This window comes from Trichosurus vulpecula, chromosome 2 (assembly GCF_011100635.1).
Source record: "Trichosurus vulpecula isolate mTriVul1 chromosome 2, mTriVul1.pri, whole genome shotgun sequence".
NCBI lineage: Eukaryota > Metazoa > Chordata > Mammalia > Diprotodontia > Phalangeridae > Trichosurus > Trichosurus vulpecula.
The window spans coordinates 213,356,997-213,382,536 of NC_050574.1; the positions used below are offsets into that span (position 1 = coordinate 213,356,997).

The 25,540-nt window shown below is 38.0% G+C and overlaps 1 protein-coding gene across 4 annotated transcripts in view; it reads left to right on the forward strand.

Moving 5' to 3' along the window:
• The window catches only part of SLC4A10 (solute carrier family 4 member 10), a 274,145-nt gene that overhangs the window by 34,119 nt on the left and 214,486 nt on the right, over positions 1–25,540 (forward strand). For 3 of the 4 annotated variants that reach the window (XM_036743354.1, XM_036743356.1, XM_036743355.1), the window contains exon 2: positions 6,919–7,000. In XM_036743354.1, coding sequence (XP_036599249.1) covers positions 6,919–7,000 — 82 coding nt within the window. Of the gene's footprint in view, positions 1–6,918; positions 7,001–25,540 lie in introns of those variants that run through there. The other variant, XM_036743357.1, reaches the window with a different exon arrangement.

Genomic DNA, 25,540 nt, shown 5'->3' on the forward strand with positions numbered 1-25,540 from the left:
ATCATAGGAGTACACAAACACAGACACATGTACACCTGAGATGTACCCACCCTCCCGGAGCAGTTTGAAGTTTCCCTCCCCCCTAAAAAAATCTGTGCACCACCACTCCCCCTCCAGTTGACTGCTCTGTCTTATATATTATGGTGATATTTAGGAGAAATTTTGGGGTTCCAGTCCCAGTTCTGCCATTAGCTGGTGCTGTGTGACTATGGGAAAATTAATTCACTTCATTAGTCTTCAGATTCTAAATCTTTAAAATGGAGGGATTGGACTAGATGCTCCTTAAGTCCCTTTCTAGCTCTAACATTTTAGGAATGGCCAAAGATATAGGAAATATCATTGACCCAGTTCTCCCTTTCTTGATTTTTCTATTTCTGTTAATACCACTGTCACTCACCCAGTTAGCTCATTGTCTAATAAGGAGAATTTTTTAATTAATAAACTTCTTGGAACACTAGTCTATATTTGCTTACTCCATTTTTTTCACCATCTGTATTTCTCTCTTGGTTACTTAAAGTCTAGTTTTTGTCATAACCACTGTAGTGAAATCATTCTCCTAAAGGTTCCCAGTGATCACTGCCATGACAAATGTAAGGTCTTATTTTCAGGCCTGATTCTCTTTAATTTTTTTCTGTTGCATTTTGATACTATTTCCTATTCTTTTGCCAATCCTTCCACCCTGAAATTCTTTCTTTCTCATACTTATGTGATACTCTATTATACCAATGTGCTTCCTAGTTTTCTGACTGATCCTTCTTTAGTTCGTTGTGGACTCTCCTTTCTCATGACACTTAACTATGAACATTTACTGATTCCCAGTCCTTTGACCTACTCTATTTCTTGGTGAACTTACTTACTCACTTACCTTTGGCTATTACTACTTCTGTGAAGATAATTCCCAAAGCTTTACCTCCAATCCTCACATCTCAGCCTGGCTCACGTCCCATACCTGCACCTGCTTGTTACAAATTTACATGCATATATGTTGCTGTTACTTCCAACTTTACATGTCTAAAGCCAGTCTAACATTTTTGACCCAGTTCTCCCTTTCTTGATTTTTCTATTTCTGTTAATACCACTGTCACTCACCCAGTTAGCTCAGGCTAACCAGCAAGCCTTGGTCTTAACTCAGTAAGATCCACTTCAAATTTTAAGCTAACGCTGCTCCATCACTACCAGGATCCCAAATTTCAGATCCCCTTTGGAGAGAAGGCTGAATGTTTCTTTTCCCCTGCTACCGTGTGCCAAATAGAGCTAGCAGAAATCATAAAACTATGCCAGTTGATTCCACCAAAATTTATGTTATCTTCTCACTGAGTCCCTATTGTATCAAGACAAACATTTGTTATACACTAATTGATTCGCTCTCCTATTTTCCACAATGATTATTCCAAACATTTACCCACACCTCCTCCCCACGTACTTTCAGCTGAAGACCTTGCCTTATAGGTAACTAAGAAAAGTAAGGCCATTCCTTAAGAGCCCTCCTTTTTTAATACTGGAAAACTTTTTTATTGTAGGTAGAGTGGGATATGTGGAAACAGTTTAGATGATTCCAATTTTGTTGGTAACATTTAAAACATCGTAGTCTGGAGCAAATCAGACATAGGCCTTCTCTCCGTAAGACCGGATCAATGTGTTGACCCTGGCCACATCAATGTCATATAGTTTCTTTACTGCTTGCTTGATCTGATGCTTATTGGCCTTGACATCCACAATGAAGACTAGAGTGTTGTCCTCAATCTTCTTCATAGCAGACTCAGTAGGCAAGGGAAACTTAATGATTGAGAAGTGATCAAGCTTGTTTCTCCAAGGGGCATTTTTCCTAGGGCATTTGGGCTGCCTTCAAAGTCTTAATGTCTTGGGTCACCGGAAGGTGGGGGACATTCAGATCTTCTTTTTGTGGCTATGGACACACTTCAACATGGCCTTCTTGCCCTTCAAGGCCTTGGATTTGGCTTCTGTCTTGGTGGGGACAACGGCTTCCTTCTTCTCCTTTGGCACCATCTTGGGGGAAAGGCCTTAAGAGCCCTCCTTAACTCACAGCTCTCACACGTCTTCTACCATTATATCCTCCTTCACTCTAGCTTAGAAGATGTGGCTCTATTTCTAATCAAGATAAATCCTTCTGCGAGCCCCGTTGATACCACCGGTTCCTGTCTATCCCAACAGATTGTCCCCACTATCATCCTCACTCTCAGTTACCTTCATTTATCGCTTCATCTCACCTCATTCCCCATTTACTGGTTCTTTCCCTAGAGTCTACAAGCAGATGCTTATCTCCTCAATTTTCAAATCACGCATTTGATCCCACCTTCCCAGCTAGCTATCATCCTATAACTTTCTTCTCCTTTATGGCTAAACTCCTTGAAAAAGTGATCCATACAGTCTGCTTTTACTTCCATTCTCCTTGCTCAATTCTAAACCCTCCAGAGTCTGGTTTCTGACCTCATCATCCACCAGAACCTACCCTTTCCAGAGTTAGCAATGATCACTTAAGTGCTTAATCTAAAGACTTTTTGGCAATCCCTATTCTTCTTTACCTCTACAGAATTTGACACTTTTGATCATCTTCTGCTCCCAGATACTGTCTCCCCTCTAGGTTCGAATGTCACTGCTCTTTCCTGACTCTCCTCACACCTGTCTTATTGTTCCTCCCCAGTCTCCTTTGCCAAACCTTTATCCATGTTGTACCCACTAACTGCTTTGTCTTGGACTCTTTTATCTTTTAGTCTATATTATCCTTATGCAAATGATTCCCAGAACTATATATTCAGCCCTAGTCTTTCTGCCAAGCTATGCTTTCATGCCACAAAATGACTTGTAGACATCCCATAGGTATCTAAAACTCAACACATAAAAAATAAAATTTATTATCTATCCCCTAACTCCTGCCTTTTCCAAATTTCCTTATTGCAACTTAGGGTATAGTACTATCACCCTTCCAGTAACCCAGGCCCTCAACATTGGTGTCATCCTTGACTCTTCACTCCCACTAACTCCACACATCCAGTCTGTTGCCAAATTTTGTAGTTTCTACCTTTGGGATATATCTTACATATGTTCCCTTCTCTCCACTCAAACAGTCACTATCTTACTTCAGACACTTAGCAGCTCTTGCCTGAAGTTGCAAGAGCTTTCTAATTGATTTCTGCCTCCACTCTTTCCAAACTCTAATCCATCCTCTGCTCAGTTGCCAAGGTGATTTTTCTAAAACTTAGATTCTAAAACAAGATCGTGCCACATCCCCTGCTCAGTAAGTTCTAGTAGCTTCCTATTACCTCTAGGATCAAATATAAATTTCTCTGTTTGGCATTTAGAGCACTTTGTAACCTGTCCCTTCCTACTTTTCCAGTCTTCTTACACCTTATTTTGCTACATGCACTCTACATTCTACACTAGCCTACTCACTCTTTCTTGAACATGGCACTCCATCTTCTAACTCTGTTCCTTTGTGTTAGCTGTTCTTCATTCCTGGAATGTTTTTTTTTCTCCCCTCTCTCCACTTCTTAGCTTTCCTGTCTTCTTCCAAGACTTGACTCAAAACCAGCTTTCTGCAGGAGGCCTTTTCTGTTTTCTTCAGCTGTTAGTGCCTTCTCCTCTCAGATTACTTTCCATTGATTCTTAATATATCTTGTATGCAACTAATTATTTATATGTTATTTCCCCCACTAAAATATATACTCCATGCCCTAGGGCAGAAGCTGTTTTTGCCTTTCTTTGTATACCCAGTGCTTAGCACAGTGCCTGGCACAGAGTTAACATCTTTAAAATGCTTGTCATCTGACCTCCATTTTCCCTCCTAAATATAATTAACTCTTACATATTTAAAGAGGATTGACCATGAAACATCATAAGGGAATGTACATGGGAGAAATCAGAGGAGAGGAAGTGAACAAATAAAACAACAAATTATATTACGGTAACAAGTAAAAGGAACAGTAACTAAAGAAAATACAGTTTAAAGCTTCCCCAACATTTATCCTCTCTCCTTAACTCTCTCTTGCCTAAAATTTTTCTCATCTATTTGAGCCTTGATATGAATCCAGTTCTGGTTCTGTGGCCATAGAATTGCTGGTCAAAGCTGTTCTTTGCAGTCCTCTAGAATCTGGCTCTTCAGCCTTCAATTGGCTATGGGGATTTGGGCCTAGGTAGTGACTTCTCTCTGATATCAACATAGCTCAGTTGTCTCACTGTCTGACCCTCTGTACCACTAGCTATGACATAAAATAACCTATCGTGTTCACAACCCCATCCCCAAACTCCCAGTGAGAAACCACTTTCCTTTCTGGATCACAAAGCTACTGCTTTGGAATTTCAGGTCTTGTGACTCAACCTTTCTCAGGCTGTCTGGCCTAATTGGAATGGATCACTTTCTCATCTTACTACTTCTGTGTTCTGATTGACTCCTTGAAGTAAATTTTATAAACTATCTTTTAGTTGGTTTGCCCCTTGGTGGGACCTAGTTTCCTCTTCTACCCAACTCGTGTAGGCTGTAGCCACAGCATAGTCTTGCTTGTCCAAATTTCTCAGAATGAATGAATTAATGAATCAGAAAGCTTTGAGTGAGCTCCTACTAGGTGCCATGTACTGTACTAAGCTGGGGATGTAAAGACAAAGCAATTACAATCTCTAACCTCAAGGAACTTACATTCTAACAAGAGAGACGAATGACAAAGGCAGGGGTAGCCACAGTAGAGCCATAGGGGAGTATATTGACATACACCATCAGGGAATAAAGGCAGAGTTGATCTGATTGTGGTTCATGGATCTAGAACTTGGTAGGGGAGACAGATGGAGAAGGGAGATGAAGAAAAGTTACACATTGAGGAAATATTAGGAAAGTGTAACGCGCACGAGAATAGGTCCCAAGGCAGAAGTTTCTCCAGGTTGGCAAGGCAGTTGGCAAGGAAGAGATGGCCAGAGAGGAGGAAGAATGAATATATGTCTCTTGATTGTTCAGAGTTACTTTCATCAGGTGAAGTGACTTTCTAGATATGAACTTGTGTTCTTAAATGATCCTAATCTTTAGCTATCAATTGATGTGCTAAGCTGACAGACAGAATTATTCAGCCTGTGTAACTTTACTAGCTAAAGACCTAATCAGCTACCCAGTCCAGAGTCATGACTCATTGAACTTATTCAGTCCCCTCTCCGCTGAGGGCTGGTCACCAAAAGTATCATAATTACCAAAAAGAAGTCATTGGAGTAATGAGATATTATATTTTCCCTTCTGCCATAACTGGACACAAGGGCATTTTACCTACATCTTTTTTGGTAAGAGGGAGAAATAAATGTTTTCTACTTCATTTGGAATATATTAGAATAAATTTAGAAAAGAACTAAAAAACTTCAATATTTCCATGCTCTCTTATTCTGCGCAATCAGAAAACCTATTAAGGCAATTCATTACAGTGAACCTGAATTTGATAGTCATCTCTCCACTTCATATAATGTATTGTATTCTACCCACCCAAGAATTCCCATCCTCATCTTCCTTTAAGCACTTTTGAATCAAATGACCTTAAGGTTCTCAGAACTGAACAAAATAGTCAAAAAACTTCCCTCTAGGGTTTCTGTCTTAAGTGAAGTGAAATATCTACCCACAGATACATCTAGATACTTCTGTTCCAAGTGCATTGATGCAGACCATTCCTAGAACATTTTCTTTCCACATTTCTATATGTTGGATTCCTAATTTTCCTTGAAGGCCCAGTTCTTTCACTACCTCCTCTATGAGGTCTTCCCTGATTCCCTTGAGGGTCATCTGTCTCCTCAAATTCCTTCCTTCCTCCCTCCTTCTATCCCCCTTTTTGTTCTTTCTCTTTTCTTTCCTTTCTCTCTTTCTTTCCCTCTTCTTTTTCTTTTTTGGAGATTGGGTCACCCTCTCTTGCTCAGGCTAAAAGGACAATGGCCACTTTGATCAGCACAAAAACTCACCATATTGGTACTAGATTTACTGTGGATAGACAATAGTTTAGCACACTGGAGTTCAAGCAATGCGCTAACCTCAGTCTCCCCAGTTTCTGGAATGAACCAACTTCCATGGCTACTTAAATTTCCTAGACTGTTTCGTCTTTTTGTTGACTGTCCTCATATTCTCTACTTAATAGCATCCATATTGTATACATGCTATACCTTTCCCCACCATACTCCATTGGCCCATTAGACCAAAAGCACCTTGAAGTCAGGAATAATTCTATTGTTCATCTTTGCATCTCTAGTGCCTAGGACAGACATTTAATAAATACTTGTTGAAATGAATATAAATAATCATAGTTATAGTTTACCATTAGAACAGCATACTTCATCTTGAAGCAAAATAATGAGTTGTAGTTCACTGTTATTACTACTAATTGCTTTCAAGGGATTATTTTTCTATTTTCATTTTTAATAGCACTAGCATTCTCTAACCTCACCATAATATTAGCAGTTAATACTACTAATGATTTTTATATTTTGCTTGCTTAGTTCAAAATGTCATCTTGTTGTAGGAATTGTATCTGAAAGATAACATACAGGAAATTTTAAAAAATAAATAATTACTCTAATTGTTCTCTTCTATATTCCATCTGCTTCTAGATTATAGATGTCATAAGAGCAGGCTCCAAGCCTTATTTATTTAATGTCTAATAGTTATTAAAATTATTAGTAATAATATATTTTATATTATTAATAATTAATATGTGTACTTATTTGCTTATTAATTCCTGTTTCCTTAGAATAAACAATCCAGAATGCCTGTTTATCTTTAGCATCATTGAAAATGAGACATTTCTCCTGTGGATGTATTTGCAGGCAGCTTAGTTCCTTCTTTGTATGCCAGTAACTAATCATCAGATAGAGTACTTGTATTAAAGTAGATTCTTGAAGGTAAAATAACATATTTAACCTCTTTTTTTCTCCTTCATTCTGCAGAGAAATGATGAAGAAGCTGTTGTGGATAGGGGTGGAACTCGCTCGATCCTCAAAACACACTTTGAAAAGGAAGATTTAGAAGGTAAGAGTTTTCTTTCATTGAACAGCTTATTTGACTTGATTTCAAAATATTATATTTTAGGCAGAAATGTTATAGTAATCATTAAAAAGCATTGAATTGGGGGGGAAGTGGTTTCTTTAAGGAGTGTTGTAGCAACTAGAATGGGGGAAGTAGCTGGGGAGGCAGAGAGGTTCATAAGTATAAAGTTTGAAATAGCCTTTGAGTTCATCTAGAACAATTCCCTCACTTTCCATATGAGGAAAATGAGGCACAAAGCCCTTATTTGACTTGCCGAAGGTCACAAAGGTAGTCAGTGGCACAGGGAGGATTTGAACCCAGATTGCCTGATGCCAGCCTCAGCTCTCTTGCCACTCTATCACACTACCTCTGCTGTTTCACTTGGAAGCAGCAAGATGGGTTGGGTCAAGGTGATCTATTATTGATGGGAGTTGTTCGATGGAATTGGGATGGGTGAGACAGTCATCAGGGCTGCAATTATTGACAGTGCCCTAATCAGCTCTTCAGTGAAGCACATAAACACTAGCTAATGAATGAACCTGTAGTTTCTCTTAAATTAAGGTGCATTGCTATTACCACAACCAATCATCCATAGGATAAAACCAACCTGTCTCCTAGTCTCAACTGAATTCATATTCTCTCTTCATGGGTAACAATCAAAGGCTTGATGAATTCTGATTCTCAATGATAGGAGGAGCCAGTAGTGATGATAAAGGTGATTTTTTTTGCTACAATTCTAAAGGAAAAGTAGAAGATGTGAAGACACCAAAAGGTCATACTCTCTATTTTAAAGGGATAAAGAAGACAGGGTCTTTGCAATTCAAAAGAGGGATATATTAGATTGAGATGGTACACACACATGTGCCAGTGCATTTGCCACAGGGAAAAGGGCAGATGATTTGTGCATACTCTATATTTCATTGCATAGAATTTCATGGGGTAAGGACTTGGGCATTTTATTGGACTGCAAAATCATTCTGAGATATCAGTTTGATATGGTAACCAAAATAACTAATATTGGACATGTGGTTGTCATTGTCGTAGGAAGTCCTTTCATCAATGCAGCTTTATTGTAATCTACCTTAGAGAATTACCCGAGGTACTTAGGGGTTAAGGGCATTAAATTCTTAGGGTCATGTGGTATGGGACAGAGGCAGGATTTAAACTTGATCTTCCTGCCTCAAAGGTGTGCCCTCTATGCAGTATCCCACGTTATATCTCCTTCAGTCTTAGGCCATATTAATAGAAGAAAGAGAAAGTGGTAATTTAATTTAAATTCACTCAATTTAATTCAATATAACAAATATTTAAGTGCCTATTTTGCCCCAATTAACCGTCATTTGAAGTATGAAATGCAGTTCATCATGCCATATTTGGGAAGGGGTAGTGGCAAGCTGGAGCAAGTTTAAAGGAGGGTGAACAAAATGGGAGGGGACTAGAATCAATATTATTTTACAAATTGGTTGAAGCAATGGTTGAGGCAGCTTAAGTAGCTCAGTGGATGGAGCACTGTGCCTATGGTCAGGAAGACCTGAGTTCAAATACGGCCTCGAATCCTTACTAGCTGTGTGACTTTGAGAAAGACATTTAACCTCTGTTTGCCTTAATCCACCAGAGAGGGTAACGGCAAAAAAGTCCAGTATCAGTATCTTTCACCAAGAAAACACCATGGATAGTATGATCCACAGGGTCATGAAGAGTAGGATGTGACAATAACTGAACAACAACAGCAGCCCCAGCAGCAGCAGTAGCACCTGAAGCAATGGAGATATTTCATCTGTGAGAAAATATTGAAGGGAAACATGATTGCCGTTTTATGAAATTTTACAGTTGCCATGTGAAAGAGGAATTACACTTACTTCTTCTAACCCCAGAGGGCAATAATAAGTGCCTTTTATACCAAAGGATAAAATCATAGAATCTCAGAGTCTTGGAGACTGAAGGGATTTCAGAGGCTATCTAATCCAATCTTAATATACCTCTAACAAGAATTGAACATCTCTTAGAAGTGGTCATCCAGTCTCCACTTTAAAACCTCCATTGAGGGAGAACCTACTACCTCCCTAGTTTGATTTTGAATAGGTCTAATAATTGTGAAGTTTTGTTGTTGTTGTTTTATACCTTGAATTGGAGTCTTCCTCATTGTAGCTTCCATCTGATGCCTACCAAGACCGAGTGGTCAAGTCTCATCTCTATCTTATATGAAAGACTTTGAAACAGCAGAAAACAGTTATTATGCTCACCCTAAATCTTTTTTTTTCATAAGGCTGAGCATTACCAATTCTTTATATAACATGGTCTCCAATCCTGTTATCATCTGGTAGCTTACCTTTGGGTGCATTCTAGTTCTTCTGTGTATACAGAACTAAACAAAATATTCTAGATGTAGCCTATCAAGCTCGAGTCTATAAAATTCCTCATTCTGGGCTTAATACATTGTAGGGAAAACTTATATTTTGGGAGGAGAGGAGGCAACATGTTGCATTGCTGACTTACTTTGATGTTGCAGTCCATTAAAACATCCATATATTTTTCATTCAAACCATATTCTAGAATGTCTTCCCTCATTCTACACCTGTCAAGTTGATTTTTGAACCTGAGTAGAAATTTATATTTAATCTCTACTGAGGTTCATTTTATTAGATTCAGCCCCATTTTCTAGCCTGTCAGATCTTTTTGGATCCTGACTCTGCCATCCAATACATTGTTGTTGTTATTGGTCTTTCATTCTCAGAGAGGATCAATGATATCTCAAGGATAATGTCTTGACTTTTGCATGAATTGGATTTAAGTGAGGCAGAGCTGTGCAAAGTCCCTCAGCTTCGCTCTCTCCTCCAGAGTCATTGAAGTCCAATGGCAAGATAAAAGTCAAGACAATTGGCAATGGCCCAGGATGCTATCCCTCTAAAACCATCTTCAGTGGTCAGTTAATAGTTAGTGCTTAATAACTGATTAACTAATACCACTGCCAGAATCACAGAAGCAAAGAATTCAAGAGTTGGAAGGGATGTCAGTATCCATCCAGTCCAACCCTCACATAAAAGGAATCCTATCCTATTAGTATAGATAAGTGGCAAGCCAAAAGATCTCCAAGGAGATCCCAAAACTGAATCAGCCAACAAGCATTTGATCTTCCTGACCAGAGGAAAGACATGGAAGCCAAAGACAATATGGATTTAAAGTACAATCTTGTTTACAAAATATTTCTGAGGATGGCAGAATATTATAATCAGTAGGACCTTACAAAAGTGTAAAAATGAATTGAGCAGAAAATGGAGCAGGTAGGTGGATGTATAGACAGATATCTGTAGAAGAGGGAAAGAGTGAAAAACTTTGGGAGAGAGAGGAGGAGAGGAGAGGAGAGGAGAGCTTATTATGGATCATGGTAGCCACGCTATTTCACCTGAAGAATATTTGTAATGAAGCTCAAAGAAAGAAAATAAACAGATGCAAATGTAACTGATTTCCTGGCATTTCTATGGTTCAATCTTACCATTATTGACTATAATGGAACCACCAGACTTTGACTCAACCTCCTTAATACCTGTTATATAAGGGAGTGGCTATGACACTGAAGTAGATAAAGTTGGGATGAGCAGATGTACCTGAGCAAATATATAAGAAATATATATTGGAAAGAACACACTTTAATTGCATCCAAAGAACAGTTTTCAATATATCTCATCCAAAAGTATATTATTAAAGAATACAAAAGGTCACAAATAGTATTTTTATTTTTAAAAAGGATAATACAGAAGACATCAGCAGCTGTTAGCCCATATGCTTTTTTCTTATTGCAAGAAAATCTTATTGAAAATAATCTATGTGCATCCTAAGGGTATATACCCTTAGGATGCACATAGATTATGAAGAGTTCACTTGGGGCTTGAACCAATGGAAGAAATAACCATAATAATGAGATCACAGATCTATTAAGGTATTGAATGATAAGTATTGATAATTTAATATAAATTTTAATATTTTGAAAAAACAGAAGATAGTTAATTACTGCTTTTCTAAACTTTTATGCTTTTTTCTGGCTCATGTGATGTAAATAAATCTGCTAGCAATTGCTGGATATGACAGTGGACTTCACTGTGATCCATAGAAACCATAGCAAATAGATTTGAGAAGGTCTCTCTTTCCCCTGCTTTTGGTCCATGGTATTTAATTACTACTGAATTAAAAGGAAAATCTAGGGAATTAGATTAATTAATATTTTAGAATGGGAGAATAGTCACCTATAAAAGAGTCAGGGTCTTGGGTCAGGGCTTGCTAGATTTGTTACTCACTTCAGGGAATTAGTCACTTTTATAAGTGAACACTTACCATTAGGGTACCATTTCATAAACAACTTCTGTAGTACATAAAATGGTTCCTTGGTGAACTAAGGAGTTACCTCCAAGATGTTTAATGCATACTAAGCAATTAATTAATTCATCACAATGCATTCTAGTGAACAATTAACTCTGTTTAGATTTGAAGAAAGGCAATAAACATTAAGTGCTACTATGTGCCGGTCACTATGCTGAGCACTTTTATCAAATATTGCCTCATTTAATCCTCCCAACAACCCCGAGAGGTAGGTGCTGTTATTATCCCCATTTTAGAGTCACACAACCAATAAGTGTCTGAGGCTGGATTTGAACTCAGATCTTCCTGACTCCAGGCTTTAGTGGCATGGATCAAGTCAACAAGCTTTTGTTAAGCATTTACTGTGTGCCAGACACTATGCTAAACTCTGAAAATACAAATACAAGCAAAAGGAAAGATAGTCTCTGCCTTCAAAATGCTTCTATTCTAATGGGAAGGAAGTTGAAAAACAACAAAAAGCAGGATGGATAGGGGGAGCATGGTGGATAAAGAAGTCCAGAGAATCAGGAGGGTATATAGCTGACATGAGAAAAGGGGGTTCCAGACTAACAGGAGAAGTAGTGCTCAAGGTGGACGAATTTTCTAGGATAAGAAGCTTCCTGGGGCCTGGTGGAAAAAAGGAAAGGAGGAAGGGGATAAGCATTTTTTAAGCATCTACTATGTGCTAGTTAGTGTGCTAAGTTCTTTGCAAATCTCATTTTACTATCTCATTGATCAGAAAGAAGTCTGGAGAGTCAGGAGCTAAGCCTAGAAAGGAATAAATGTTAGTGTAGAGAACAAAATGACCATGAAGCTTGATCAGAGTCATTGAGCAGCATTGATACTCACCAGCTAATATTTAGGACTGAATGTGTTAGACTTCCCACTTCTTATCCAGGGTTATAGGGTGAGGAGATGTTGTTAAGGAGAAAACACTGAGAATATTCCAGAGGGGAATTATGATGCAGCTCAGTGTGCTTTCCAAGAGCAAGCTGGCATTGGGAAGTAGGTTGAGTTCATCTTTTATGCCTCCTACCTCCTACTCCTTTGTCCCATCTCCTCTTATCTCTTCTCCAGTAAGCTGTTTCACCTCTTCCCTTTCAAGAATGAGAATCTTCCTCATCCTACTCCCCCACACTGCACCAAAACTTGCTCTCTGAGCTTTCATTTACAACAAAATATTAATGAATAGTAATAGCTTTAAAGTATCTACATTAAAGGGAAAAAAGAATATAATTCTAAAATTGGGGTTTTAGAGATTAGTAAATATTCAGATGAAGATCTTTGTGAACACTGGACATTGGTCAAACCCCTAAAGTCATACCACAGAGTTTGCAATCCATACTCAGAGCCCATATGAACTGGATTCAATTTTGGAGGCTTCCGTATAATAGTAATTTTTTACTTCTACTTGCCTTGACCTTGCTCAAGCCTTGAAAGCATCTGAATTTGGCTTGTTTCTAGTTCTTTCCCATGTCAGACACTTACTAGCTCTGTGACCCTGGGCAAGCCACTTAATCTTCTTTGCCCCATTTTTTTTATCTGTAAAAGGAGCTGGAGAAGAAAATGGCAAACCACTCCAGTATCTTTGCCAAGAAAACTCCAGATGGGGTCACAAAGAGCTGGGCACAGTTGAAGAACTACTGAACAAAAGATGGCAGATCCTTTCCAGCTCTAGAGAACTGGTCTTATAGTCAGGAAGATCTCAGTTCACGTCCAGCCTAGCCATTTTATAGATATGGGAACTGAGGCCCAAGGGGATAAAATGACTTTTTCTGAAGTCACACAAGTAGTAAATTTCAGTAGTAGGATTCCAATCCAAGTCTTTCTAGTTTCAGTTCCCTTGCAAATATCAAGTTAACAAAATAATGAATAGGATTATAGAAAGAGGTTCATAATAGCTTCATGTCAGTAATTGTTATCAGAGCAATGTCACAGTGGGCACCACATTTCTGGCTTCATGAATTGCTATTGAAAATTTCAGGACAAGTCCAGGGCCAGCTGCCCTTCTCCTTCTTTCTGGCATTTGGACTCCCTTTGCTCTGTTGTCTGCTCCCAGCCTGTTCACTGTCTCAGACCCATAACTTGCTGCTGCTGCTTCCACTGATGTCTACTTCTTACAATTTTTCTTCCTTAGAGAAACAGAGCTCTTTGATACCAGCTAGGAAATAGCCATGGCCAATATACTCTTGATTAGTTAACTCATTTTAAACTCTTACCTTTAAACATCTGTAGATTTATCTGTCAAAACACAAAAGGGCTTCCCAGGTGTCTATGAAGACCTCCTGATTTGCCCGTTTTACCTGATGGCCTTCACCGCTTGTTGAATTAGGGACTCTGAATTCAATTTGCCTCTTTCTTGCTAGAGGGTAAGGAAGGTTATACTACTCATTGTCGATGTCTTCCAATGAGTCTTTGGACTTTCAGCCTTTCCATTTGCCTTCCCATTTCAAGCATTTCCCAAGTCAGCAGTGCACAAATCTTTTCAATGATGCCTTTATCATAGTTCATTTGGGTTTGGGGTGGAGGAGAGAAGGAGGAAGGGAGGCGTGTGGTTTGGATAGCATGGCCATTTTTTTCAATGGTATTTTCTCTTGGTGAGGAATTCCCCTCTATTGATAAGGACCAGTATCTACCCTGTAAGTTATAGCCTGAGAGTCGCTTGAGGGTACTGGGAGATTACGTGACTTGCCCAGGGTCACTCAGACAGTGTGTTTCAAAACTGGACTTGAACTGAGATCTCCCTGACTATAAGACCAGCTCTCTAGAGCTCGAAAGGATCTGCCATCTTTTGTTCAGTAGTTTTTCAGCTGTGCCCAGCTCTTTGTGACCCCATTTGGGGTTTTCTTGGCAAAGATACTGGAGTGGTTTGCCATTTCCTTCTCCAGCTCCTTTTACAGATAAAAAAAAATTGAGGCAAAGAAGATTAAGTGGCTTGCCCAGGGTCACAGAGCTAGTAAGTGTCTGAGGCCAAATTTGAACTCTGGAAGATGAGACTTCATAAAACTTAGTACATACATAAAATAGCCATCCAATATACCTAGCCATTTTATAGATATGGGAACTGAGGCCCAAGGGGATAAAATGATATTTTTCCAAAGTCACACAAGTAGTAAATTTCAGTAGTAGGATTTCAATCCAAGTCTTTTAACTTGACAAGCCAAAACTTTTTCCATTGTTTCAGTCCATAGGTACACCCACATCAACAGACCTTGATGAAGATCTATGTTGCACCTGTAATTCCTGGACAGCCACTTCTAACACGCATTTGGACTGTGCTTCTTAGGCCCTTCCCTGCCTGCTTTCAGGATCAGTATTGACCAATATATCGTAGTATGTGTGGTCTACTAGTATTGCACTGCTACCTGCTAGCACAGGTGGCTTAGATAAGTCACCCCAGACAAGCCTCTAGAATGTAATACTTGGCCCATTCCTGAAGCTTTGGGCTCACATGGATTGGGTTCAAGGTTGATAACTCTTTTTGCCCCAACTCAGAAATCTCCTTGGGAATGTCTAAAGTAGAATCTTACCTAGCTTTTTCCTTGGGACATTCCATCCTCCTGCAAGTGCTTCAGGCTAATTGTGTATGGAACACAGAATAGGTTTTATTAAAAGACATGTAAAAATAGCAAAGGAGCTAGTATCCTAGCCAGAATGGGGGGGGGGAGTTATAGGCTACTTCCTAGTCAAGTACCACTTTATACCCTTCCTCCAGTGTTTCTAGTGTTTTCTTGAGGCTTCTCTGAGTCCCAGGGTAATTTTCATGGCTTAGCCTTCCTCATCAAGGGAAGGGAAAGGAATAGTACTCAAAGAAAGGTACATTATGACTCTTTCAGTCCCCTATGTGTTCTTTTCATTATTTTAATAAAATCTATTCTATATCCCATGCCTTACAAAACAAGTGCTTGAAGGAAAACCAAATACCCCTACAAATGACCTAAGAGTGAGCCAAATTCAGATGTTCTCAGGTAAACTTAAGGGGAGATGTTTCAAAATGAGCCACAGAGTTATTGAGAAGTCTTCAAGATGGAGCCTGATCCATGTGAACCCACAGCTTCAGTAACAAGGCACAGTTTGTGTGTTACATCCATATGAGACCAACCTTGACCACCCACCATATAGTCCTCTTCTTGGTTCAACTTTGCATACTTTGTAGAGATTGTCTTAACACCAGCACTGTCCTAATTCTGGTTTGATTTGGGAACCAAGGAAGCATTTGCTACAGTAGCTATAGAAGGCTTATTTTTCCAAACACAGCAAAGATATGGAACAAGGATACAATGAAACTTAGCTCCCTTGGACACTCCCCCTCTTATCTCCATATGGAAATACAGTGGTTAGTAGGGGTGTGATCACTTGGACAGAATTCAGAAATCCACCAAGCCAAGAGGCCCCAACTTTATGTGGCTGAGACTTTAATGCCTTTAGATAGGAAGTAGGGGCACATTGTGAGAAACAGGGAACCCCAGTCCTTTGCACTTTGACATTTGTCTTTTGGGTCCCAGTTTGCCTCTGAAGCACAATTCCAGTCCAACACCTACTACTAGGAGTTAGTGGACATAGTAGTTATATTTCTGTCCTTCATAATTTTTCTTCAACCAGTGTATGTCCTTGGCACACATTTAGCATCAGTCCTTTTTAGAAGCTTTAGAAATTTCAATGTGGTGTTCTATTTACTAAAAATGTCAAACTTCTGCATTTATATTTCAAGTCCCTATAACTCTAATAGACATGTTGGGATAGGATGAGTGAATATTTATAAATTTCTTGAGTTCCTGGGAAGATTTTCCTAGGATCCTAGTTTCATAGGATCTTTAAACCTAATAAATGAGAGCAGGCAATTTCTTTATGACCTCTTCTTTTGTTTTTTCCATTTAAACCTCTGATTATCTCTTTTACTTCAAAATAGGTTAATTTATCTAGTACAACTCGCATATATACTTTAAAAACATATTTTAAAATTGAAACACTTTTACTTAGAGGTTATATGTACATGCATGTCTCATGAAGAAATCAAAACAACTTAAAATTCTGAGCACAGCTTTCAGAAATGCCAAGTGATGCCAATCCAATGATCTTGCAGATATCTATAGGTTTTACAGGGCTACATATTTTGATGAAAACTTATTATATGCAGAGGTAGATGCAACCTCGTGTAAATTAATAGATTATTTATTTATTTCCAATGCAAATTCTGATGAATGATGTTAAAAATAAATCACATATAATTCAGCAATAGGGCACTAATTATGTGTAACTAGATTTCATATAGTTTTTAATTAGGTATATATTGTATAATTAGTGCTTACCACATAATAAATTACATTTTAAGTACATTTAAAATAATACAGATATAGGATTCTGTAATTGTTTTCATATCTCTGTATAAATATAATCTGAGCTGCACTTTAACCTATTTTGCAGAAATTTAAAGCTTTAATTGGAAAAAATGTGGCTAATTGTTGAATCCCGGCCTGTAGGTTGAAGTAAAATGTATTTTCTCCAACTCAAAGTCAAATTCTGCCTTAGGAGATATTAAAATACTTTTGGTTGAAGATTTAAATGAAAGGGAAAGTGTTTTGGTGCTCCCTTTCTTTTGTCTATCCCAGCTGAGGCCTCATTTGATAGTAATTTCTCCCTCTATCAACCTAAAATGTTATAGAACCAAAGTCCTATGAAATGCTCCTTTGATTTCCCAAAGATAATTAAAACAGTCTGATGTGCTCTGTATTGCCAACCATGGTAATCTCAGTTGAAAAAAACTGTAAATACAGAGTGTTGATCGTGGAGTTATAATATTATACTGACCTTTAAAGAGCCAATGATGAATTCTAGGTTTGTTTTCTTATTCACATGTTGCCAAAATTTCATCCCATCACTTTGGATGCATTCCATAGTTTCCCAGCAAGAAACTATAACACTTCTTTATAATGATGACAAGCTTATGTCAGGGAACTAGCAGAGAAAGTGTCTGTTGGAGACCTAGTGGGCATTGCCCTAAGTACTAGCACTTGTAAATGATTGTGCTCAGAAGTCTTGTGTGAGCCCCACCAGACTGACCTAGATGGAGTAGATCCCATGATCTTGGAAGTTTTACTATTTTTTCAGGCTCTGGTGGTTCATATTCTTCCCATCACTGGTTTGGTTTTGACTAGCTAAACTGCAATATGTGACTGGTGGTTTGGTATACCTCTTTATGGTATTCACTATAGGGGAAAAGAAGGACATTTAAACCCTTCTAAGAAGTAACATGTGGCATGGAGTTGGGTGGAATGGGAGTGGTATGGTCAATCAACAACCCAAGAAGGGATGAGCTACATTAGACTGTTGGCCTAAAATTAATTGCAATAACACAGTTGATCTGATCTAGAAAGAATCTGACTCAAGGTGCATTTTGACTGTAATTGGTTGAATTCATTTCAGTGTGAGTATCGTAAAGGGTAGGTTCATTTTAGAACAACTCTGGCTATTTAATATTATGAGAAGGTAGCCATTTTGTGTTTCTGCAATATAATTATTTCACTGGAGAATAAATACCCATATTTCAAATTACTTCTTGATTTTCCTTTCCCTTTTACCTTTTCCTTTTCTTTAGTAGTGAATAATTGATTTTTCTTTGTCTTTCATTCTAGAAGTTTTTTTTTTCCTTCTTCAGATCTAGAAAACAGTTCTTGTCTCTCCTGCCCTTGTTAGTCAATTGTTTTTTGTTGAATTTAGTTTTGATGACAATGTTCATTTACTGGGCCCTTCTAAGTGGTGTGTCCCATTTGTTAATTACACAGGCAAATGTTTTAAAAATGAATGTTAAAAATTGCCTTTACATGTAATTGGGAAATATAAAATATTATTTAAAAAATTAATAAAGTTTTACATGTTTGCACATATATAACCAATATCATATTGCTTACCCATCTTAAGAAAGGAAGAGGTAAAGGAAGGAGGAAGAAAATTTGAAATTCAAAATTTTTAAAAATGGATGCTAAAAATTAATTACAGAGGATCCACTTGAAATTATATATTTTGTCTGCCAAACATTTTTCAGTTCTTTAGCTATATGTGCCCCCAAATGGAGGTTAAACAGACAAACTGAAGTCATATCCAGCACTTTTCAGTCAGTCAGTCAGTAAACATTTATTAAATACCCGTTCTGTTCCAGGCACTGTGTTAAAGCTGGTTATATGTAGAAAGACAAATGACAGTCTCTGTTCTCAAGGATCTCCCAGTCTAAAAGGGGAGACAGTATATAAACAACTATGTACAATTTAACAAATTTCATTTCTTTATAGATAAGTTTTTGATGCCCCCAACACCTTCAATTTTCATAGCAATTTTTACCTCTTCTACTTTACAAAGGCCACCAAAGTTTTGAATACACCATAAAGTCTAGTGATTATTAGTAGACTACATAGAGGAAGCATGTTGACAACTCTTGAGAGGTTGTCGCATAAGTATTGTAAGTAGCACAGCTGAGATTTGAAACTAGATCTCCAAATTCAAATCCAACCTTCCACTGCACCATGCTGCCTTGTCCTTAACCTCTCTGAATCCAGATTGTGAGGAAAGTACTTTTGTAAAACTTAAATTGTTGTATAAATGGAAGATGTTATTAGAGTCCTCGTGAATGGAGAGGGTGTCTTCTGTATGTGTAGGTAGGTATGTATGCTATGCCCCATTTTCAATCATTAAAGAAAAATTATGCTACAGTAAAAGAAAAGGAATTCCCTTTCATTACATTAGGTGTAATCCCGTAAATATTAAAAAGGGGAATTTTAAAACAAGGAAGGTGATTTCTTTAATCCCAAAGTACTTTGCTTGAAAAATGTTTAATACTTTGACGACAAACCACAAGTGGCCAAAGCCTCTTAGGTTTTCAGTGCATAGGTTGAGATTAACAGTCCACTTTTGTTTTCTGTTTCCCAGACACCCCCAACCTGATTAAGTGTGTTCATTTTTTAATTATGCAGCCTAATAGTGTGTTTTGTAGCCTTGTGAAGGTGACATTGTGAAAGAGATCAGCTTAGTCTGCTTCTTGATTAAATTGTTATAAATGTCTTTCCCTTACTAAGCTTATGCCCCAGAGGTATCCTACTTTCAAACACAGCATTTTGATATTCCTTACTTCATGCAGTATGTGACTGTGCCTACAGCGTTCCCCCCCGCCCATACAAGAGAATCCCTTTCCCTAGAAACTAAGAAGGACTGGGCAATTTCAAGGCCACTGGTCAGAAGGGAAATCTCTCACAAAATCATCATCATCCAAAAATATGAATTGAGAGGCTACAGGGTATAAAAATCTATACCAGTCAATGCATCACTGCTCTAAATTTCCCCAGAAGTCTTAGTGGCTGATGCTGAAAGTAGGTTGCTTGAGTCCTAGGTTCATTTAAAACACAATTACATCCCCTTTGCTCATGAAATCCAAAGATTAATGAGTTCTTTTAAGTGAAGAAAAATGGTGTTAATAAAAATAATTTTTTATAAAAAAGACCAAATGAGATGGCACTATTGTCTATTGAGATATTGTTGTCCTTAGAGTCAGGAGACTTGGGTTTGATTCCTGGCTCTCCTATTAGCTGTATGGCCAAAGGCCATTCACAAAACCTCTCTGAGCTTCAGTTTCCTAATCTGTATAATGGGGACAGTTGGGGTGATAGTAATTACACTGTTGTACTTACCTTACAAAGTTATTATGGTAGGAGAGCTATGGAAACTTTAAAGCTCTTTATTAATGTAAGTTATTCGTAAGAGACTTACATCTTGTTTTGTGAATTTTTACAGCTCTTGGATCTTCAGCTTTATGGATTGGTCCAATTTTCCTCAGTATCCTGAAGTCACCTTTCTCTCTTGCCCTTTTTTGCATGCTTTTTCAGCCATATTATTCTCTGCCCACTTACCTAGTCACTTCCTTGTGATATGATACTGCCAAGTGGAAAAGGTTTTGGTATTTTCAGTCCTACTGCTCACAGTCTTACCATGAAGTATGAAAATGTGTCCCCAAGCAAGATATGTCAAGGTGCTTAAAATTATAGATGTGTACCTAAAGAGTCTTCACTCTCTCTCTCTCTGTTTCTCTGTCTCTCCCTCTCTCTCTCTCCCTCTCTCTGTCTCTGTCTCTCTCTGTCTCCATCTCCGTCTCTGTCTGTCTGTCTGTCTCTCTCTCTGTCTCTGTCTCTCTGTCTCTGTCTCTCTCTGTCTCTGTCTCTCTCTCTCTCTCTCTCTCTGTCTCCAAATAGTTGGAAGCAATGAAAGTTATAGAGCTATGCAGAATGATAAACAATTGGCAGGGACAAACAGTATTACCTCTGGGAAGTTCTCTTTCCCAGATCAGCTTCAGCATGTTTTTTTTAAAAATCACAAAGGCCTTTTAATCCAGGTTCTACAGCTTTCCCTTGGGTTTCTCCATATGAATGCTAGCCTAGATTCTGGAGAGAGGTGGGTGGGGAGAGGTTCTGTAAGGGGGGAAAACTTCCACTTCGCAAGTATCCTAATATCAGGGAAAGGGGGCCTCTGCTATGGATTCAACCAAATATAAATATATGTATACAGGTATGCATTCTCTAGCAAGCATCATCAGTTCATTTATGTTCACAAAGGAAAGGGGGTACTTGTATTTACAAAAATCCTTAAAAGCGTACATATCCTTTCGCAAATTATATGAAGGATCATCCCAAACATTTGTAATATACTGTGGCAGTCATAGTTCAGTAAAATGCCATGCTAGTTGCCTTCAAATTTTTGATAGGCTAATGTATGTGTGTATGTGTGTGTGTGTGTGTATGTATATATATATGTGTGTGTGTGTGTATATATATATATATATATATATATATATATATACATACATATATATGGTGGTCAACCCTTCTCCCCACATTCTTTTCCTTGGTGATTTCATTCCATGGGTTCAATTATTATTCTTACAAGGATGACTACTATACCCAGATCTCCAACCCTAATCTCTTGAACTCCCAGTCCTCCCTTACTGGCTGTCCTCTGGATATTAGCTCCCGGGTGTTCTTTTGACATCTCAAACTAAATTTTTCCAAAATGGAAATCAACATATCCACCCATCCCTGAGATGTTAGCATGAGACAAACCATAGACTAGGACTTATCCTGGAAGGCAATCCTGAGAGTAGAACACATGGAAACATCACCACGGGAATAGAAGTGGGGCAATAGAGATGACATTAACAGCTCTAGACTCCCAGGCCATTAGATGAATCCCATTGGACTCTGTTTTGCTAAACTGAACCAAGGAAGACAAAAGGCTAATGATTTCTCCCTCTCCCTATGCCTATCTTTTCCCAAAAGAGGCATGTCTATTCTCTGAATCTTTCTTGCTTAAGAATATGTTGGCTTTTTGTTTCATTTTTATTTTAAATTTTGTTTTTCTGAGATAAATGCATTGATGATCTATGCATTTCATTACTTGAATGCAGCAGAGGAAAAGCAGTAGGGGTGAAATGGCTGAGAGAGATTTTGCAACTGTGGCAAAAATTCACTAGGGAATTTCTGGCTGGAGGCTTAAACTGAACAAAGAGAATTATTGATTAATATTTTATACCTTCCAACGTCAAAGAAAAAAGAGGGATCTGTATCACTAGTAGGCAGAGTTCAAGAACTTTGATTATAGAGGAAGAAGCTAGGACTGATATGTGAGACCTTTGACTCAACTATTCTTCTTCCAATGTTTTTCCACTTTAAGTTCTATTGACATGTTTTGTTTTTACATTATATATATTTAGATATTATTCCTATTTCATTAGAACTCTCTTGCAACAAAATAAAATAGTTTAATAAAGCTAATTACATAGTGGCTTCATCTGGAAGTTCATGCAACATTTTATATCTGTGGCATCCTCCCCACCTCTCTTATTAAGATTTAACAGAAATTATTAATTTCTTGTTAAAATATGTAGTCAAGCAAAAGAAATTTTCCCAATAGATGATATTATACATATATATAAAAATATATATGTATATATATACAAATATATGTTTGTATTTTGTATATACACATACATATGCACGCATATACACACATATGAGCGTATATGTATGTGTGTATCATCTCTCTGTAATAGATAGCATATTTCATCATCAGTGCTATGGAATTTTACATAGTCTTTCTATTGATCAGAGTCCCCCTAGCTTTCAAAATTATTTGTTAAGTGTTGTCATTGTATAAATTATTTCATTTTTTATTTCATTCTTCTTTAGCCTATAAAAATCCTCAAAATTGTTCATTTTTATATCGATGTTACATATTATTCTCCTTGTTTTTCTCACTTTACTGTGCATCAATTCATATGTCTTTCCACAACTTTTTGAAATCATCTATTTCCTCATTACTTATAACTCAATAGTATTTCATCATAGTCACATACTATAACTTATTCAGCCATTCTTCAATCATTTTAATTTCCAGGTTTGTCTTTTGCCACCACAAAGAAAAGCTGCTTTAAATATTTTTGTACATAATGAAACTTTTCTTCTTTCTTTAATCTCTCTTGGATATAGACCAAGAAGTTATATGTTAGGTCAAAAGGCATGCATTGTTTAGTAACTTTTTGTGTATAATTCCAAATTGCTTTCCAGAATGATTGTACCCATTTACAGGTCCACAATAGTACATCAGTGTGCCTTTTTTCCCACAGCTCCTCCAACATTTATCATCTACCTTTTTGAATCATCTTTGTTACTTGGTTAGATGTGAGGTAGAATCTCAGAATTGTTTTAATTTGCATTTATCTAAATAGTAGTGATTTGGAGCATTTTTTCATATATCTATAGATAGCCTGCCTTCCCATTAATTCTAGCTTGAAAGGAAAACCAAGCCAAGCCCAAGGATGGAACTGAGAGAGATGACTAGAAAGAAAGCCAAGACTGAGAGTAGGAATTGGGTTAGGGTGCCAGCCACATGAGGATGGGGCCCAGAAAGAGCAAGTGAGTAGTCCTCTCCTCTTTAGCCATTCTAATTTATTATTGTTCAGTTGTTTCAATTTTGTCTGACTCTGTGAACACATTTGAGGTTTTCTTGGCAAAGATCCTGGAGTAGCTTGCTGCTTTCTTTCTTCAACTCATTTTACAGATTAGGAAATGAGGCAAACAGAGTTAAGTAACTTGCCTAGGGTCACACAGCTAGTAAGTCTCTGAGGCTAGATTTGAACTCAAGAAGAAGTCATCCTGACTCCAGGCTCAGCATTCTATCCACTGCGCCACCTAGCTGCCCAACCTAGCTGCCCAAATAAGGAATATTTGTTTTATAAATGACAGAAAGTTGGATTTCATGAGTTTCACTTCAAAAAGAAAAGATGAGTCTCTAACTACCCTAACGTTCTGACTTGAGTAGGGAAGAATCCAACAGGAGAGGACTTCAGGAAGCAACAGGAGCAGTTATGCAACTAGCCAGAGCTGGGTGTAAAGAGAGCACCAATAGTCAGATCTCAGGAAGGCTTGAGCTGGTGTACTTGGAGTCAGTAGTTTGAAAGAGAAACATTACACATTGGTAGAAGGAAAGACCGGGAGCCTGCAGATCGGAAGGAAGCTTAACTAAGCTGCAGTTTAAATTTTTGACCTTCAGCATCATTTATAGTTTGACAGAGGCAAAACCTCTTATGGGACCCTGGTTGTTCTCGGCTTTTCCCTTGGATTTGAAAGAAAGAAAAGACAGCCTTTGCAGGTGCTTTGATATAAAAATATAGCGATTTGGACAAAGTAGAGTCCCATTCCATGAAGAATTGGTAAAACTTGTTCTCCTTGCCCACAGAGCCAAACTGGGAAATTTCGATGTGATCTCTGTTTTGCTGTAACAAGATTTTGATAGCTGATTGTAGGACACAAAATACTATTGAGTGAAAAGGTGGCTGAGCTTTGCACTGCTCCAACTTGGGGTGGGGGTTGCAGTTCTCTGGCTTGAAGGTCCTTTTTATCACAACAAAGTATGAAGCTTTCTCAATGCCTTCTTAAGGGTCACTGTCACTGCTTCCTCAGATCAGGAGCAGATGAGGAGCAGATTTGCCCAGCAGAAGAGAGGTGAGGACCAAAAAGGAAACAGCTATCAGAGAAGTGGTTTTGTGTGGTGCAGACTGTTCCTAAAGGGACCAAAGGCAATAAGGCCTGCATTACAGAGTCATGAGTCCCCTGAATATGGGCATTCCTCACTCATGTGACTCCTTGTTAAGTTTCTGTGTGTGCCCACACTCCTCCACAGATAATGCCAATGTTAGTGGATGAGTGTGACCCAGGTTTCTATGTGAACGTGATGTTTTGATTATTACTACATTTACTATCTCTTGAGCAAAAGTAAAGTTATAATTATTCCCGGTTTTATCTTACAGTTTAATGTTTAAATGTTTTGTGTTTAAAAGATAATAGTATCTTGGTAATTGATTTTGTCTAAATGAGAAAGCCATTTCAAGGGGATTAGGACAAAAGAAATAGGAGCATATCCCACCCCTACCAGGCTTACTCACCAGGATCCTGAGAACATTTGAGTCATATTCACTTTGTAGTGGTTCATTTCTGGGGCCTCCATTACTGCTGGTGTGATAGCAACATGGGTGAGTGAGCCAGGCCAGAGAGCTTAAGTAGGGGTCTATGCTCTATTCCAGATGCTACATATACATGTTATTTCACCTATTAAAATGTAAGCTCCTTGGGGACAGAAACTATTTTTACTTTTTTTATCCCCAATATTTAGAATAGTAATCTGGAACAAAATAAATTCTTATTTTTTGGTGCATCAATTGTTTATGACTCTATTTTCTTTATCAGGGAGCCACGCAAGACCTTTCATACGACAGTTAGATGGTACCATGGATAGAGCACTGAAAAGCTGATTCAAATATGGCCTCAGATACTTAGTACTTGTGTGATCCTTAACCAAGCCACTCAGGTGCTGCCTGTCTCCATTTCCTGAACTGTAAAATGGGGATAATAGCATCTTTTTTTCCAAGGTTGTTATAAGGATTAAACTAGGCATCGTAAAGTACTTACTAGCACAGTGCCTAGCATATAGTAGGTAATTAATAAATGCTAATTTCTTTCCTTTCATTACAGGAGACAGCCTAGGCAATGCTAGTCAGTTAACTAAGGAATTTTTGAAATATTCAGAACTTCAGAAAATGAGGAAACATAGTAAGGAAGATGTGGAGGGATTAGGGTTGGTAAAATCTCACACACTGGC